This window comes from Pteropus vampyrus, unplaced genomic scaffold, assembly GCF_000151845.1.
Source record: "Pteropus vampyrus isolate Shadow unplaced genomic scaffold, Pvam_2.0 Scaffold178, whole genome shotgun sequence".
In the NCBI taxonomy this organism is placed as follows: Eukaryota; Metazoa; Chordata; class Mammalia; order Chiroptera; family Pteropodidae; genus Pteropus; species Pteropus vampyrus.
The window spans coordinates 1,441,990-1,457,755 of record NW_011888959.1 but is presented as its reverse complement, the minus strand read 5'-3'; the positions used below and the strand labels follow the sequence as shown (position 1 = coordinate 1,457,755).

At 56.4% G+C, this 15,766-nt stretch overlaps 3 protein-coding genes and 1 long non-coding RNA gene across 10 annotated transcripts in view; all 4 read left to right on the top strand.

The window, feature by feature from the left end:
• Nucleotides 1-6: 6 nt before the first annotated feature.
• LOC111746160 overlaps nucleotides 7-15,766 on the top strand; it is a 36,103-nt gene continuing 20,343 nt past the window's right edge. Inside the window, exons 1-3 of one of the 6 annotated variants that reach the window (XR_002782967.1) lie at nucleotides 7-4,324; nucleotides 8,073-9,581; nucleotides 9,671-9,821. This is a non-coding gene — a long non-coding RNA (uncharacterized LOC111746160). Of the gene's footprint in view, nucleotides 4,325-8,072; nucleotides 9,612-9,670; nucleotides 9,822-15,766 lie in introns of those variants that run through there. The other 5 variants (XR_002782968.1, XR_002782966.1, XR_002782969.1 and 2 more) reach the window with 5 other exon arrangements.
• On the top strand, nucleotides 13,445-15,420 carry LOC111746157. Of its 2 annotated transcripts, none has more exons than XM_023537118.1 (5): nucleotides 13,445-13,586; nucleotides 13,688-13,771; nucleotides 14,021-14,106; nucleotides 14,183-14,348; nucleotides 14,436-15,420. In XM_023537118.1, exons 2-5 carry the CDS (start codon nucleotides 13,748-13,750, stop codon nucleotides 14,724-14,726), a joined length of 567 nt encoding a protein of 188 aa, XP_023392886.1. In that variant the 5' UTR covers nucleotides 13,445-13,586; nucleotides 13,688-13,747; the 3' UTR covers nucleotides 14,727-15,420. The 2 variants fall into 2 exon arrangements, with proteins under 2 accessions (XP_023392886.1, XP_023392887.1); XM_023537119.1 differs by lacking the exon at nucleotides 13,445-13,586 and having other exon boundaries at nucleotides 14,436-14,619; nucleotides 15,215-15,420.
• The window catches only part of LOC111746158, a 5,989-nt gene continuing 3,984 nt past the window's right edge, over nucleotides 13,762-15,766 (top strand). Inside the window, exon 1 of the mRNA XM_023537120.1 lies at nucleotides 13,762-13,949. The gene's annotated coding sequence lies outside the window, so the exon portion shown is untranslated. The remainder of the gene's footprint in view (nucleotides 13,950-15,766) is intronic.
• The window catches only part of LOC111746156, a 17,133-nt gene continuing 16,648 nt past the window's right edge, over nucleotides 15,282-15,766 (top strand). Inside the window, exon 1 of the mRNA XM_023537115.1 lies at nucleotides 15,282-15,300. The gene's annotated coding sequence lies outside the window, so the exon portion shown is untranslated. The remainder of the gene's footprint in view (nucleotides 15,301-15,766) is intronic.

Here is a 15,766-nt window from a genome sequence, read left to right as displayed (position 1 = left end):
CAGAATCAGACCTTGCTTTAGAATAGAAATACTCCTGGCCGTGGACTCCCCACTGGGGAAGACACATTAGGATCCCCCTCAGCAGGAGAGTGACAGCAGGGCAGACCCCAAGTCACGTGTCTTTTAATCAGGTCCATCGTCTGAACGTGGAGAGGCGAGGGTCTGACATCATGGTTCTTTCCCGGAACCTAAAGAGCGCACGACCGCCCTGTGCGGCCCTCGTTTTTGATGCGCCATGTTCTGGTTCATGCTTTCCAGGGCTGCTCAATTTTTGATTTTCCAAAGGTGGATTTTCCTTCTATGTTTACAGGGTTTATGGTTAAGCATAGAGGAAAATCCACATGTTCAGCATCTAAAGTTGCTCTTCAAACTTTTTGAACACAAAATCCCCCTCAGGGAAGAGAGCGAGGTTAACGCCCCCCTCAGGGGTAAAAGGAAGGGGGATCCTCAATGTGCGTTTTTGTTAGTGATGGGACAAGTCCTCCTTCGGAGCTCAGTGTCCCCGCCATCCCCCCAGGAGGTCCACTCCAAGAGCACCTTCTGTCACCTTTATTTTTGACGGATTGTGCATTCCAGGACTAAATCCTTCTTTGGTATTTAAAAGGTGGATATTCCTTCTATGTTTATGTTGTTTATGGTTAAACATAGAGGAAATTCTACATTTTCAGTATCAAATGCTTCTTGGAAATTTTTCCACACTGAAAGCACCGTCAGGGAGGCCAGGTGTGGCTAAGCCCCTTGGGGTAAGTGAAAAGGCGGTGGGTCCCAGTATGTGTGTCTGTGGACCACTCACCGGTCTTGAGGAGAGGCTGGGGTCTCGTCACAGTGTCACAGCTCTTCATGGCGCCAAACGGTCTTTTCCATGCATGTAGCATCGCTTTCATTTCTGACGGATTGTGCATAGGATCGTGCTTTCCAGGATGGATCTCTTTTGGTATTTAAAAGGTAGATTTTCCTTCTATGATTACGTGGTTGATGGTTGATCGTAGAGGAAAATCCACGTTTTCAGTATCAAATGCTGCTTTGGGACGTGCCCTGGACTGCAGCCAGGTGGCCAGGGGGGAGGCGACGCCCCTCCGGGGTAAGTGAGAAGGTGGCGGGCCTTGGAGCGTGTGCTGCGTTCGTGACATGTGCCTGCCGACTCATCATCCGTAGGAGCCCCTGTCACCGAGGAGCCGGCATCCGTCGTGAGCGAAGAGGCTGCGGCGTGTCCCCGCGGCCGAGTCGGAACCGAGCAGCTGGCTTTGCTGTCTGGCTTCCGGTTTTGGCAAACAGCGCACAGACTTGTCCTTTCCAGAACTCAATCTTTCTTTGGTATTTAAAAGGTGGATATTCCTTCTATGTTTACGTGATTCATAGATAATCATAGAGGAAAATCCATGTTTTCAGTATCAAATGCTGCTTTGGACATGCTTCTGGAAGGGACTGTAAGGCCAACCCTCCGGCCGGAGAGGTGACGAGACGGGGGAGCCACACGCCGTATCGCGATTGAGGACGTACGCCTGAGAATCATCCATGTTCATGAGACTTTTTTCTTGCCAAGAATCCAACTTGGCGAAGATTATGTTGTGGGTCTGTCATTCCAATTACTTGGGGAACCTTGTCTGCCCTATGTGACTTAATTTTTGATGACTCGAGCACAGGTGCGCGATCTCCTGGAAAGAATCCTTCTTTGGTATTTAAAAGGTAGATTCTCCTTCTATGAGTACATTATTTATGATTAATCATAGAGGAAAATCCACGTTTTCAGTATCAAATGCTGCTTGGAAGCCTCCGAGGATATGACGTCACCATCAAAGAAGAGACGGGGTCGGTGCCCCCCGTGGGCCCGGCAGCGGCCCGCGCTGGGCTCCGAGCGTCGTATCGGACAGGTCGCCCGGATGGCTTTACCCTGCTGTGTAATGTGTTGTTAAGGGGGCTGTGCTCTCACTATTGTGTCAATGACCTGGAATGAATTTTGTTTTCTGTATGTTTACCAAGTTTGTAACGCGTTTTCTGGAATCGACCTTAGAGAATACCTAGATTGGCTGTCAATTTTTAGGAACGGGCGCTGGTGGGCTACCGCTCTGGGAAAGCATGAATGAATGTGTTGATCATCCACTGGCGCGGGCTCCGCACACAGCTCGTGTCGCCTGCCCACTAACCCTGCGTATCCGATCTGTTTATCTTAGGCGCACTCCCGGAACGGATGCCAACTTTGTCACTTGAGAGTGGCTTTCCTACCAGTGATATCGTTTGCTACTTGAAAAGAGGTTATCCTTCCTGTGATTGCATTACTTGTAATGAATATGTAAGGGCAAACTCTCTCCTGGAGCAAATCCTGCCGGCGAAGCTTCTTGGAAGGAAGCAAGGCCGACTTCAGGGGCCCATCAGAGGGCCGGGACTACCCCCGGGTACGCACGTGCATGGCCGGCCACAGGGCGTGTGCTCCGTCTTGCTGTGTGTGGCCATGTCCTCCTCCCCTCCTCATCCCATGCATCCTCCAGACATCCTTTCTGGCATGGTGGTCCCCAGCGAAGCCGGCGTCTCGTTTAAGTTTGGGCCATTTGGCCCGCCCGCTCTCCACTCCCAGCCTGTCCTCGGGCTGACCTTAGGGCTTTAAAATCCACTTGAGGGGAGGGGATGGGGTTGGTGCCAGAGTAAGGGAACGGGTGGCCCCAGAGCCCCGTATTTTTATGGCACTTTCTGCTGGGACCGTCAGGCCTTGGCGCCATCTTGTTCATGGGCATTTTCCAATGTTGCCAACTGTGATAGACCGTGGGATTACTGATGTCATTGTTTAATTAGAGTTGGCCCACGGGAATTTCATTTTCCTTTGGTGAATCTTGCACTAGGCGAGTGCCTTTGAGTAACAGCTCGGATGGCTTTCCGGCCACAACGCCAAGTTCAAGAGAAGAGACGCTTGTCTCAGCACGGCTCTACTATATGTGAATGGGTGGTCAATCATGCAGTGTGTTGGTTTTCTTTCTTTTTTGTTCTTAATGATGCATGCTTTTGTGTCTTCTGACCCCCAGCCCCCAATGTTTCATCAGGTGGGCTTCCTGGAAGCGGTGGCTTTGGGAAGAGGCAGTTGTTCTGTCCCCAGGGCGGTTTTACAGGCCCCGAAGGAATGTCAGTCATTTATATCCGTTCTATGTCGAGTCACACAGGATCGCCCCGTCTTTGGGGAGACAGTCCTGTTTTGGAGAGATGCTGGGAAGCACAGCCCACCTCAGGGCTGGGTCACAGCGTGTAGGGTGCAGGGTTGTCACCGGCCCCTTCCCGTTGGTCTCAGGCCCCACAGGAGCCCTGCTCTGGGAAGGTGCGGTGTGGTCCTCACCGGAGCTGCTCTTTGGTACTTGAAGAGAGGATACCCTTTGTATGTTCACTTTATTAATGGCGAATATACAGGGGGAGACTCTTATTTGCGTATCAAACTCTGACCGGGAAGGTACTCGGACCCAGCTCCATCTCCAGGACAGAAACACTGTTGTCCGCCCCGCTCAGGTATGTCCTGTCTTCCCGGGCCTGCTCGGGGGCTTCACCTGTGATGATGGCCCCAGGGCCTCCCCAGGGCCTCCCTGGAGGCCGTGCCATGCTGGCAGGGGGCAGGGCTGGGCCTTCTGTGCATGCGGTCTGTTCTACACTGAGTCTGACGGTGGTTTGTTTTTTTCAAGATGAGCCATGCGTGGACCCGCCCTTTGTCAGTGCCAAGTCATATCCGGGAGGTTTCCTACGTGAAGCTCAGAAGAGAGACCTTGACGTCGGATGCTTTCAAGGATAGCGTATGAGCGACGGTGGACCACAGAGCACCGGCTTTCTTTCTGATGGTTTCAAGCGCGATTGACTAACCCCCGTGAGTCCACCTGGAGGGCTCCCTGGAGGTGGCACCAGCCTTTGGGAAGAGGCTGAGCTTCGCTCATCAGTGCTCCTCCTCCGTGTTCGGTACACGTTCTTTTGCTCGTGGTCCCTGAGATGACCCCGTAAGAGCTATTTCTGTTTGTGATGTGTGATTGAAGTCCTTCCTGGAAACAGTGTCCTCCACCGGAGCTGCCCGCTCTGGGGACAAGCCAGCGAGCATCCTCCCGTGCCAGGTACCTGGACGTTGGAAGGTCAGAGGGGAGTGCTTCTGTTTCGGTGTTTGTCCTCTGGCCCTCTGACCTCCTGTCTTCTGCTCGCCTCTAGGACGCGGCCCGGTGTGTTCGTGGAGACATTTCTTGGGCCATATGACTTTCGCTTTCCACACCCTGATTGTCACCCGGGGGCCGTCCGGCCCTGAGGCCCACATCAGGGGAAGGGCGTTGCAGCAGCCCCCATCGAGAAGAGTGACCGTCATCTGAGAGAGGTGAGCACTTCACCTGAGCCTTCCGTTTCTGCTCCTTCTGTAGGGTGGGGGCCCTTTCGGGGGCGAGGCCGCTGTAGGGAGCTGGCCACGGGTCTGCTGTCCCCGTGCTCTGTGGTGCGTGGGGCTTGAGTCCTTTTCAGTGTCAAGTCTTTCTTAGCATGGCTTCTTGGACATACCAGCTTCCAGAGGGGTGGTGGGGAGGGGGCTGGCACTGGGGAGCGGCACTGATGTCCACGCCTCTGTGGAAGGCACGAGCGGGTGCTGACCACAGGGCCTTTGCTTAAATACTATGTGCATCCAGCCGGCCCCGTGCCCTCGGTACCCAGTACACGTCAGGAGACCCACCCCCCCGCCCCCGGAGTAGGCTCCCTGCTGGTTCCGCCCCCAAACTCTGCTGCAGAAATTGAAAGCTGAGCTCTGGGCGTGCGCTCCCAGGCCGTGGGGTTGAGCTCCTGGAAATGATGCCGATTTCGGTGAAGGGGCGCTGGCATCGGCTCCTCCCCGCGCTCGGAAGTGTGGAGAGCTGACCCGTGGGCACAAACCTGGCAGGAGGCGTGTGCCCCCTGGTCTGCTGACCCCACATCTCCCGCCTCCTCCCTAGGACCAGTCCCGGGAACCGAGGCCAGCCCCCTGATCCGTAGTGATGCACCTGCCCAATGCTATTGTTTGGTACTTAAAGCGAGGTTGCCCTTTGTATATTCGGTTTATTAACATAGAATATACAAGGGCAAGCTCTCTGTGAGCATCAAACCCTGTCTGGGAGTCTTCTTGGACCCAGTGCACACTCAGCGAGGGATGCGGTATGTGTGTGCATGACTGTGTGTGTCCATTTGGCGTGTGGCAGATCGCTCACGGGTCACCACTTGGCAGAGGTGACTCCACGGGCACACGGCTGACTTTAGGGAAGGCAGTGGTCCAGGGAACGTCCCTCCTCCCGGTTATGCAGGGGCGGTCAGCGGGCATGCGCTGTGCGTGCGGTCTGGGTCCCGAGCCGGCCAGGTCGGCGCTGGTGTGGGGCGGCGGTGTTTTCGTCCCTGTCGTGTTTTGAGCCTGCATGCTTGTGATGCTCGCTGTGTGTGACCCAGTCCACTAACCCTCAGCGTCTAATTCATCCCCAGGACTGCGCCTTGAAGACATGCCAAGTCCTCCCAAGGCAGTGGCTTTCTTTTCCGTGCTAACCTTTGGTACTTGGAGAGTGGTTATCCCTGTCCTGTTCGTTTTACTCATGTCGAATCGTACAGGGTCATCCACTTTTTCAGTATCAAGAGCGCAGACTGTAGAGTTCGATGTCCTGTGTTTGGATCCCGCCTCTGACACTTACTAACCGTGCAAGGATCTCACCGTGCTGTGCCTGCTGTCTCTCGTGTCACGTGGGCATTGGAGGGCTGCCGGGGGTGGATGAGTTCAGACGCGTGCAAGGCTTAGACAGAGCCTGGCGCTCGGCGCTTCGTCAGTAGTAGGAGCCGCGACACTGTGTGCTGTGCAGCGTGGTGGTGGCGGGGGCGGGGTGGCTGTTGGGGGTGGCGGTTGTGGGGGGGTGGTGGTGGTAAATTCTCTCCTTGCTGTTGTGGAAGTCAAACCCTTGCCTGGGTATGTGAATGGGTCACTGAGCCCAGAGTTTATGCCATGCTTATGATGGGGGCCACCAGGGCTCCCGATAGGTAGCAGCTAAGCCCCTCTCATGATGGCATTTGGAAAACCGGGAACATTTGCCCCACGTAAGGACAGTCCTTGGATTCTTGACCTCAGCCACCATCCACTCTCTGAAGGGGTTCTGTGGCAGCTCGCCCATGCCCCGCCCCGGTGCTGATGGGCCATCTGTGGTGCGTGCATTGTGTGCGTGCGTGTGCATGCGTTGTGCGTGTGCGTGCGTGTGTGTGCGTGCGTGCCCCCGCACGCACCTGGGTTTGCCGAGTTTCAGTCACTGTCCACACGTGAGCCAGACCTGGAGGTGCCGGTGTTCCCGTCCGTGCCACCGTTTCATACTTGAGGAGAAGTTATCCTTGGTGTGTTCGCTTTATTTGTGAGGAATCATACAAGGACAATTTCTTTTTGAGTGTCAAATCCTGCCTCGGCGGACTTCCTGGGCTCCACGACAAGTTCTGTAAAGAGATGTGAGCATCAACCCCTCCCCAGGTCTGTGGTGGGGGTACTCGTATGCTGACATTCGGGACCCTGGAGGCAGGGCCAAGCTTGGCAAGGGGCCAGTGGGCCCCTTGGTGCCGCCACTGACCTTCGTTGGTCACGGGTATGTGTTTTGGGTGACACGGCACTCACGGCTCATCACTTCTGCTTCTTACGCGGGAAGCCAGCTTTAGGGAGAGGTCATTGGGGTCAGTCCTCCACCCCCTGCCCGAGGATGTGGCTGACCCTCAAGCATGTGCCCGACTCTCAGTGTGCGACGGTGACCTCCAGCCCTCATTGTCCAGAGCACCTGAGGAAGAACTTTCTGGAAGGGACGCGGACTTTGGAGAAGACGCCGAGCCCCTCTGGATGGCGCAGATCTTTGGTGCTTAAAGAATGGCTGTCCGTAGTATGGTCTCTATATTTACAGTGATTAATATCGGACAACCATTGTTTTAGTATCCGAATTTGCTTCAAAAGTTTTTCCAAGCACAGTGCCAACTTCAGCAAGAGGACATCGGTGCCCGCCCCGCTACACAGCGTGACTTCATTGAAGATCTGTAATAACTAATGCAGTGACCCAAAAATGCAAGCCATCAGTGTGCTTTCCTGGAACTAATACCAGCTTTGGGGCGGAGATACAAACTGGGAATTCGGGGCCATTTGGAACATGTTGATAATTGTTCATCTTTGTTTTCTTGTTATTAAATCTTAGCCATGAGGAATTCCTCGAAGAGATGCTGATGTCAGGCATCTCTCTAGGCAGCTACAAGGTGGACCAGGGCATCAGGCCCCCACCCCTGACCTTTGTCATACATCCTGAGCAGGGAAGACTTGCTGGAGGAGAGGCAAACATTAAAGAAACAGTCCATTTCCTGCCACTACTGCTGCTCAGTGCTTCTGAGCAGCTGTCCATCGAATGTTCTGTTTATTCTTGATGGACATGTCCTGGCCACATGTCCTCTTTTGGACTCACTTTATCTTAGAGACTCTCTCTCACATGGAACACAAACTTTAATAATGAGACATTGTGGCCAACGGCACCTCTGGGGGTGTGTGTGTGTGTGTGTGTGTGTGCGCGCGCGCGTGCGTGTGTGTGTGTGTATGTGCGTGTGTGTGTGTGTGAGAGAGAATTTTTGGCTAGAGCAGTTTTTCTCAAACTTTAAAATGCCTCTAAGATTTTCATCACCTAGGGATCTTGTTAAAAGGCAGATTCTGATTCAGGGACCAAGATTCTGCATTTTTAGCAAGTTTCCAAGTGATGCTATTGCTACTGGTCGGTGGACAACACTCGGAACAGTTCGGGGCTGGACATAGGCGCCTTATTTGTGATGTGTGTCCCCTGATCCCCCAGTGTCCCTACGTCACCCATCAGGAGAGAATTTGCCAGAATCAACATGTTACTCTGTGCTTTGTGAACAATAGTTATCTATAATGGGCTCCCTTTGTGCATAGATGCCACGAGATTGTTCTTCTCTAGAATCAAATTGCGCCTCAAAGGCCTTCCCAGATACAAGACCCACTGCAGGGCGCTAATGTCAGCCCCGTGCGGGCCTTGTCAGGTGCTGGGTCAGCTGCGTGACTGATGCTCGGGCCATCTAATTCTGTGATCCTCCATTTCCAGCCAATCCGGAGAAGCTCCTGGCACAGAGGCCACCTGGAGGCGGAGACCGTGTCCAGGGATCCACGACGCTCCGTTTTATCAGAAGAGATGTTATCCGTGATGGCTTTGATTCTCGGTGACACATTCGTCTGCTGGTTTCTTCTTGTCATCAAATCCCATCTCTCCGAAATCCACGAAGGACGCTTTTCTTTTTTATTTTGATTTTTAGGCTCGAACCTGCTTTAGAGGTCTCCCTGAGCATGGTTCTCATTTGGGAGTTTGGACGTTGGTGTCAGGGCCAAGTCTAGGCCCCGAGACCAAGGTGTGGGAGTGGCACTAGGTGCCCACACATGTGCTCTCTCTACAGGATATGAAACCCTGGCTCTGTGACCCTTGGGACTGAGCTTACGCTGAGACGAATCTTCTGGAGGCCAAGACAACGGTGGGGAGGAGGCCGTGGTTTTTGTTTCAGAATGTTCAGGGCTATTTGAGGAGAGGTTAGCCATGTTGTGCTCACTCCGTTCATCATGAATAATACATGGTTAACCTCTTTTTGAATATCAAACTCTGCCTCAGAGGGCCGCCCACACCAGAGACGTGAGACCGTGTGCCTTGTGTGAGGTGTGACCCCGGGGTGAAGGCCAGTTTCCGGGAAGGGAGGTTGGCATGGGGCCGACCGGACTGCTTTGCAGTGTTTTTGTAGTGAACTTGGTGTGTTTTTACAGTCTGTATAAAGTCACCCTCCTTCAGTGCCGACTTGCCTGGGAGTGAGGGTACGAGGCAGGGTCAGCTCCAGAGGTGTGGCTTCTGTGGCCTGTCACCACAGGGCCGGTCAGTGGGCGCCTGACTGGTGAGCCTGCTCCCGGGGCACAGCTCCCCTGGCACTGATCCTCAGGCCAGTCCCTTGCAGGGTGGCTTCCTAGAGGCTCTGCTGGCCCCAATGGTTGCCGTCCCATTGGGACACTCGAGGAGAGGGTACTTCCGCCACCGAGACTTCTCCGAGAGCACTCTGTTTTCGAGGGTCAAGACCCGCCTAGGACGGCCCCCTGGGTGCGGAGCCGCCACTTCCCCAGGTGTGTGAAAGGCAGGCCCGCTCCGCCCTCCCGCCTGTTTCTCGTTGAGGTCACTGCCCTGTGTCCGCTTCCTCCTCAGGTGGACGCCCGTGAGCCCTGGCAGCAGAGCCAGCGGGGTTTCCTGTCCCACTGCATGGCGCTTGAAGAGACTGGCTCCGAGCTGCGTCCTTAGCATCCCGTCGCCCGTCTGTGATGAAGGTGACACGGCTGACACCCCTTCACTCCTGTGGCTCCATGGCACTCGGTCTGGCCCAGAACACCAGCCTCAGACCCCCTGTCGTAGGGAAGGGAGGCTGGCCCAGGCCCCCAGTGGGCAGAGGGCGGGTGTCACCGTCCTCACCGATCTCATCCGTCCTGTCCTGACAGCTTGACCGGCGCGTGGCCGAATCCACACTCGGAATGGACACCGGTGGGGATGCCGGCTTCACAGTAAGAAAACTGCCACCCTGCCCCTCAGGTACGTAAACGCGGAGTTGACCCCGGGATGTGCACGCTGTCCACGAACGTGTTCCCTGGGCCACTGACCCAGAATTCATGCACCCCCAGGAGAAGCCCCGGGGTGACTGGAGCCTTGGACACGGCGCTGGTGTTCCCATCGGTGTGAGCACGCGGGGCTCGCTGGGGACCATCCGGTGCCCTTTCGCTGCTCGTGACGGACACCACACAGCCGACCTCACTCTGGTGCCGTGGAGATGGTGTGGGGGGTGTCCCACTTTCTGGGAGGGGATCGCACGGTGCATGGGGGTGGGGCAGCACGTGAGGGTCCACGGGTCCGCAGAATGCAGTCTGTCCTCTGGGGACTTTGGGGAGCCAGGCCATTTCAGTGTCACCCCAGCTCCCTCAGAGAGTTCGGGTCTGTGTTCGTGGCTTACGCACAATGGTCTTGCAGCTCTCGGCCTCCTGCCCACGCACAATGGTCTTGCAGCTCTCGGCGTCCTGCCCATGAGAACAGGCTGGCACCTCCCGTCCAGGGGAAGATTATTGCCGTCAGTGCCGATCCAAGGTCTACGGAGGGACAAAGTGGCCCTCGGCCCTCAGTGTCCCATCTACCTACAGAGGAGGCGGGGCCTCCTACCCTGCCACGCCTAAGCAGGTGCCGGCCACACGGGCCCTCGCTACCATGCTGTCTCGGTTATCGGTGTGATACAGTGTTATGTCCTTCCTGGATATAATCCAGCTTTGGGGAGAATTGCCACCCCCAGTACTTGAAAGGGGGGTCCACTGCAGAGTCCCCATGCTGTAGTGTGGCCGCCTTGGAAGTTCCACCCAGGGCCGAGCAGGGATGGGGGGTCGCCATTGGGGCCGCACTGCGTTTATGGCTAATCCCATCAGAGCTGCTGTTTTTCAGGACAAACTGCCGCCTGGAGCTGGGCGCCGACAGCACTCTGCACTCTCCCGCCCGAGGGCAGGGCCTGGGCCATGATAGGGGAATGGATGGTTGATCAGAGAACATACATTTTATCAATGATGTATGTCAACTGATCCACAGTCCCTACCTATCCAGCGACTTCTCAGAACAGACTCCGGGAGAAGAGGCAGTGGTGTCCTTACCTGTGCTAGCGCCTGGCTCTCGAGAAGACCTTCTCCTAGCCGGCTCGGCTCTCTGCGTGCCGAGTCACCCGAGGGGCATATTTGGAGCGCCGACCTCGCCTGGGCAGTGCCGTCGGCCTCGGCTCCTTCCCAGGCACCGAGCTGCATGGTTGGCCAGAGAGCATGGGCTTTATCTACGACGCGCAACACCCAGTGTCGTAACCGTCAGTCCCAATTCGTCTTTAGGAGGCCTAGCTGGAGGCGAGCTGGCCCTGGTGAAGGCACGGTCCATCGGCGTTGGCCTTCGGTACTTGAAGAGTGGTTATCCCTGCTGTGTTCGCTGTATTTATGACGAATCATACAGGGACATCCAGTTTTTCAGTATCAAATACTGCTGTGGAGGGCTTCTCGGGCAGCGTTGCGCCTTTGGGGAGGAGGTCCTGGCTGCTATACGTGCCCGAGGTATGTACGCGGATGCTGGAGCACAGCGCACATGCTCTTCCTTTGTGACGCGTGCCCCTCATGCGCCTGAGGCCAGAGTCTGATCCACGCAGAAGGGGGCTGCCTAGGAAGGCCGTGATCTTCTGGAAGGCGTCGTGGTATCAGCACCGAACCATCATAGGAAGTTGGCCGGTGAGAATCCATTCACACACAACACCTGCCGCCTGTTCCAGGTGAACGCGATCCTTCCGTAAGATGAGTCCCTGGACACCATGTCGCCGTGAGAGCGTGGCAGCGATACCGTCTGGCCCCTGCGAGGTAGTTGTTCTCACTGCCTTTGCTTCAGGGAAGATGCTGCTTGCGTGCCCAGCCTTGCCCAGGGAAGTTTCCAGAAAGCATTGTCGACCTCGGGGAGGTACGTTGGCATCGCCTCTTCCCAGCATACGCCGAGAGGTCGTCAAGCAGAGCGGCTCTTTGTTCCTTGTGGGTCTCACCTGGCCACTCTCCCGCGGACCTGGCCCGATCTTATACTGGCTCTGGGGAAGGGCTCCCCAGCTGGGCCGCGATGCTTTTCAGTCAGCTCTCCCTCGTTAGGATCGGTCTCTCATTACCATAACCATGTGGCCCATCAATTGATCAATCAACAAGGAATGATTCAGTCATTCCACAGATAATCCCTGAGTCCATTTCGTGTTCTAGATGATTCTAGACTTTAGCTGTTTCCTCTAAACTAGAGGTAGAGCAGGGACCAAGATAAAATCCTTGCTCATGTGGTCTCACAAGGTGGACAAATAAATGCGAACCATGAAACATTTTGTCCACAGGAGGTTTTATGGAGAAAAGGAAAGAGATAAGGTGCCAGAAAGAGGCGAAAGTAAGCTGGACTTTTATGTTAAAAGTAGGGGTCTGGGTCTCCGTGGGGAGGGGAAATGGGAATGCAGAGTGGGGAGACAGGCGATCTGGGGCAGGAGCGGTCAGAGCGGGGCGTGGTGCACAGGGGGACGCGCTCTGGCCGCTTTGAGAAAAAGCGAGAAGGGCAGTGGGCCAGACTGAGCTATGGCGGAGTCACTGGGGCTGAGGGGACAGGTGGCCTCGGGGGGTGGGCACGTTGGGATTTTCTTCTGAATGAGGCAGAGTCTATGGGGGGGTTCCCAGCAGGGAGGGAGGCATGCTTTCTGTTGCAAAGATCACTGTGATCACTGGCAATAGACAGGCCACCCCGGGGCCTGTTGCGTAGATCAGGGGCGAGCTGATGGAAGCGTGGACGAGGGTGGGAGCCCCCACCGAGGTGGGAGACGTGGACACCATGGGCTGTCCTCAGGGTGGAGCCAGCAGGTCTGCAGAAGGACCGGATGAGCCCGGCCAGGGTCAGGAGTAGGAAGGTCGGGGAGGGCACGGCCCAGAGCTTCTAAACGTGCGATCGTGGTCGAGTAGGTTTTAGAGCAAATCAGTGAGTAGCCAGGGAACTTTAGAGGAGGTGCTGTGACCTGGAGGGCCAGGTGGGATGGAGGCAGAGGTAACCGGAAGCGAGGAGGTCACCAGGCCGACGCGGGGGAGCCGTGTACAGCGCCAGCGTGTGGTCACTCCCAGGAAGGATGCCAAGAGGTGTTCGTGGGGGAAGGTGGGGACTCGGAAGCTGTCGAGGGGGCCCGGGTTGTTTGGGAGAAGCTGGGTGAGGGCCTTCAGTGGCGTCCTTCTTGGGTTGGGATTGCTTTCTTGGGTGCTTCGTCAGGGTGAGATGGGGAGCAGAGGGGCGGGGCGGGGAGTGGGGGTCCTCTGGGACGGTGAAGGGCTTGGCGACTCTACCTCGGCGCTTCCTGCGGCTGCCCCGGGTCCCAGCCGAGCAGACCCTTTGGGAGCACCCTACGGTGCTCTCTCTGGAACTCCGCCCGGGCAGCGGACCCCATGTGTCGCCAAGGCACTCGGCTAGTGCCCTAGTGTGCTTGGTGGATACCTCGAGTGTGCTCTGTTGAGAGGTCCGAGGTCCCTGTTCAGAAACCCTTGGGTCCACGCACACGTGGAGGACTCCTGTGACAAGTGGCCTCCCTCTTCTCGTTTCTAAACCCTGCCCCCGAGGGCTCAGGAACACGATTTCAAAGCCAGCGAAGGGGTCGGTCAGCTCCACTCCAGGAGAGGTGAGTGAACGGCCCCCAAACCCCTGTGTGTTCTCAGGACGCAACTGACCGTGTCACTAACACTGTCCAATCTGCCCACAGGACGGCGGCTGGAGGCCACGCCCTCCAGAGAAGCGGAAGGGGACCCCTGTCTGTCTTGTCTCTGCTTTTCTGTGGTACTTGAAGAGAAGTTGTTCGTGGTGGATTCGCTTTACTTATGACGAATCATTCACGGACAACACTTTTTTCAGTACCAAATGCTACCTCTAAGGACACTGGACACGGTGGCAGCTTCACAGAGGACATTTTCATGTTGTCAGCCGTGTGGAGAAGACGAGACTGGATGGTCGGCCAGGGACACCAGGCTCGACCTAGCTGTAAGTCGTCTGGTCCACTAAGCTGAGCACCCGACCCGCCTGTAGGAGGCGCTCCCCGGGCCATGCCAACTCAGGGGAAATGGCTGTGGTTCTGTCAACAGAGTCACCTCACAAGACTTTGAAGAGAGGCATCCTGGGCCCAAGGCCAGCTGCAAGAAGAGATGCTGGTGTCAGCACCGTGCAGGGTGTGTGACTGGCTGACCAGAGGTGCAAGCACTCTGTTCCCCCCGTGGGCCACCTAGTCACCACCCCTCAGCACCCACCCCACCCAGCCAGGAAGACTCTGTGGAGGTCCCGCCACCTTTGGGCAAGCGACAGTGGACTTGTGGCAATGGCTGCTTGGTGGACGTGGATGACGGTGGTTGGGAGGGTGTGTTTACTTAAAATGTGATGAGTCATCCCTGGCAGCCCCTTCATCACTGTCACCGTCACGGCCTCCTCGAAGCGCTCCTGGGACACGACATCGCCTTCCGACGATGGACCCGAAGACCCGAAGCCAGCGAGCCGGCTCCTCTCCAGGGTGTGTGACTCTTCACGGGGCTTTGTCTGCCAGGTGTGGCGCCTGGTCCCCTGACCCCCGTCCCCTCTCTCCACAGGAGGCCCCCGGAGGTGGCGCCTGCTTTGGGAAGTGACCATGGCTCTCCGGCCAGCACCGCTCCATCCCACGAGCGGGGAGGGGCTGCCACGACAGCTGACTCGGACAGCCGGCTGTCGAATGGTGCCCCCTGGCCAGGAAGCCTCGCTGGACCCGTCCTGCCGAGGGTAAGTGCGTCTCGGGTGAGCATGCGATTAAAGTGGTAGTATGTCACTCGGCCCACTACCCAATATTGTCCCACCCATTCTTTACAGGGCTCCTGCGAGGGGCAGCCGCCTGCGGGAGCGACGATGGATTCTCAGCAGCTCTCACTTATGGTACTTGGAGAGAGGCTGGCCGTGATGAATTCGATTCATCAAAGCGAGTCATACACGGCTCTCCTCTCTTTGAGTGTCAAATTCTGCCTCGGAGGGCTGGCTGAGCTGTGCTGTTCCCGAGGTAGGTGCCCAGCTGGCTGGGCCCTCAGCAAGCGCTTTCCTGAGGATGCACGCTACTGCCGCACTAACCAGTGGCCAAGCTCGGGCAACCCCCTGGGGCACTACTAACCTTAGGACGAGCTGAAGGGGTGGCGGAGTGCCCTGACTTCTAAAACATGAGCAGCGAAACACACATGGCTGACTTCTTCTGCTATCTGACCCAACCTTGAAGGGGCATCTAGGGGCATCTTTTTATAGTCCGCTCTCAGGATATAGGGGAGAACGGGACAGGCCCCGCGTGACCCCTGGTTTACTAGCCTGCCGCAGCCCCGCGCCCTCCAGGGCACTCTTGGGGGCTTTACTAAGGAGGCTGCCATTAACCTGGCCTTGCACATGTGTGGTCTTTCAAGAGCTCTTGGCTTCGTCTTTATGACTCACACGCGCTGACTTCTTTGCATTGCTGGGTGTCGCTTGCATGGCCGGCCAAGTGCGGGAAGTGGCATTGCTGGCCGCACTCATCCCAGGTTGGTGAACCAGGGGTTGGCCGGAGAGCATGGGTTTGACTTGGGGATGGAGCCAGTTGGTCCCCTCAGCCTCGGTGTCCCATCCGCCCTCAGAGGCCACTCCCAGGCTGCCCAGACTGCGTGGATACGGGATGCCGTGAGCACTGTCACCTCGTGGTGCCGGAGGGAGGTTGTCCGTGGTGAGTTCGCATTGTTTAATGATGCCCAATACACGGTCGATCTCTTTTCGGTATCGCATCTCGCCAGGCGTCATCTTGGAGCTGATGCCATTTTCGGGGAGGCCCCTCATGTAGGTCCCGCGTCAGCGTATGGGAACTTGCAGTTGGCCCTGGAACTAATAATGGGCAGGTGTCACTAGTGCCCCTTGTCCCCATTCGGCCCAGTTAGAGGGGCATCGCCTGCTGCAGGGAAGAAGCACAAGCTGTAGGCTGAGACCCTGGCCGATCGGGGGAGTAAGGGTAGCCGCCATGCCTCTGGGAATCTTTTAAAGGAAAATGACCAAGAGTCCTTTTCTCTTTTCCTATTAAATCTGTCTTGGAGGGAGGATTTCTTAGGCGTGTTGGCAAAGTCAGGGAAGGGGCGTGGTTTCAGCATTTTTTTCTGGGTGAAGTGCGCAAGCAGATTCACTTCTGTTGGCCTGGAAGC

Excerpts from the sequence above, each read along its gene's own strand:
- LOC111746157 (XM_023537118.1), top strand. The coding sequence starts at position 13,748 with ATGCTGGTGTCAGCACCGTGCAGG. Across the intron at positions 13,772-14,020 it reads TGGTGTCAGCACCGTGCAGG|CCTCCTCGAAGCGCTCCTGG; the intron begins GTGTGTGACTGG and ends TCACCGTCACGG. Across the intron at positions 14,349-14,435 it reads CTGGACCCGTCCTGCCGAGG|GGCTCCTGCGAGGGGCAGCC; the intron begins GTAAGTGCGTCT and ends CATTCTTTACAG.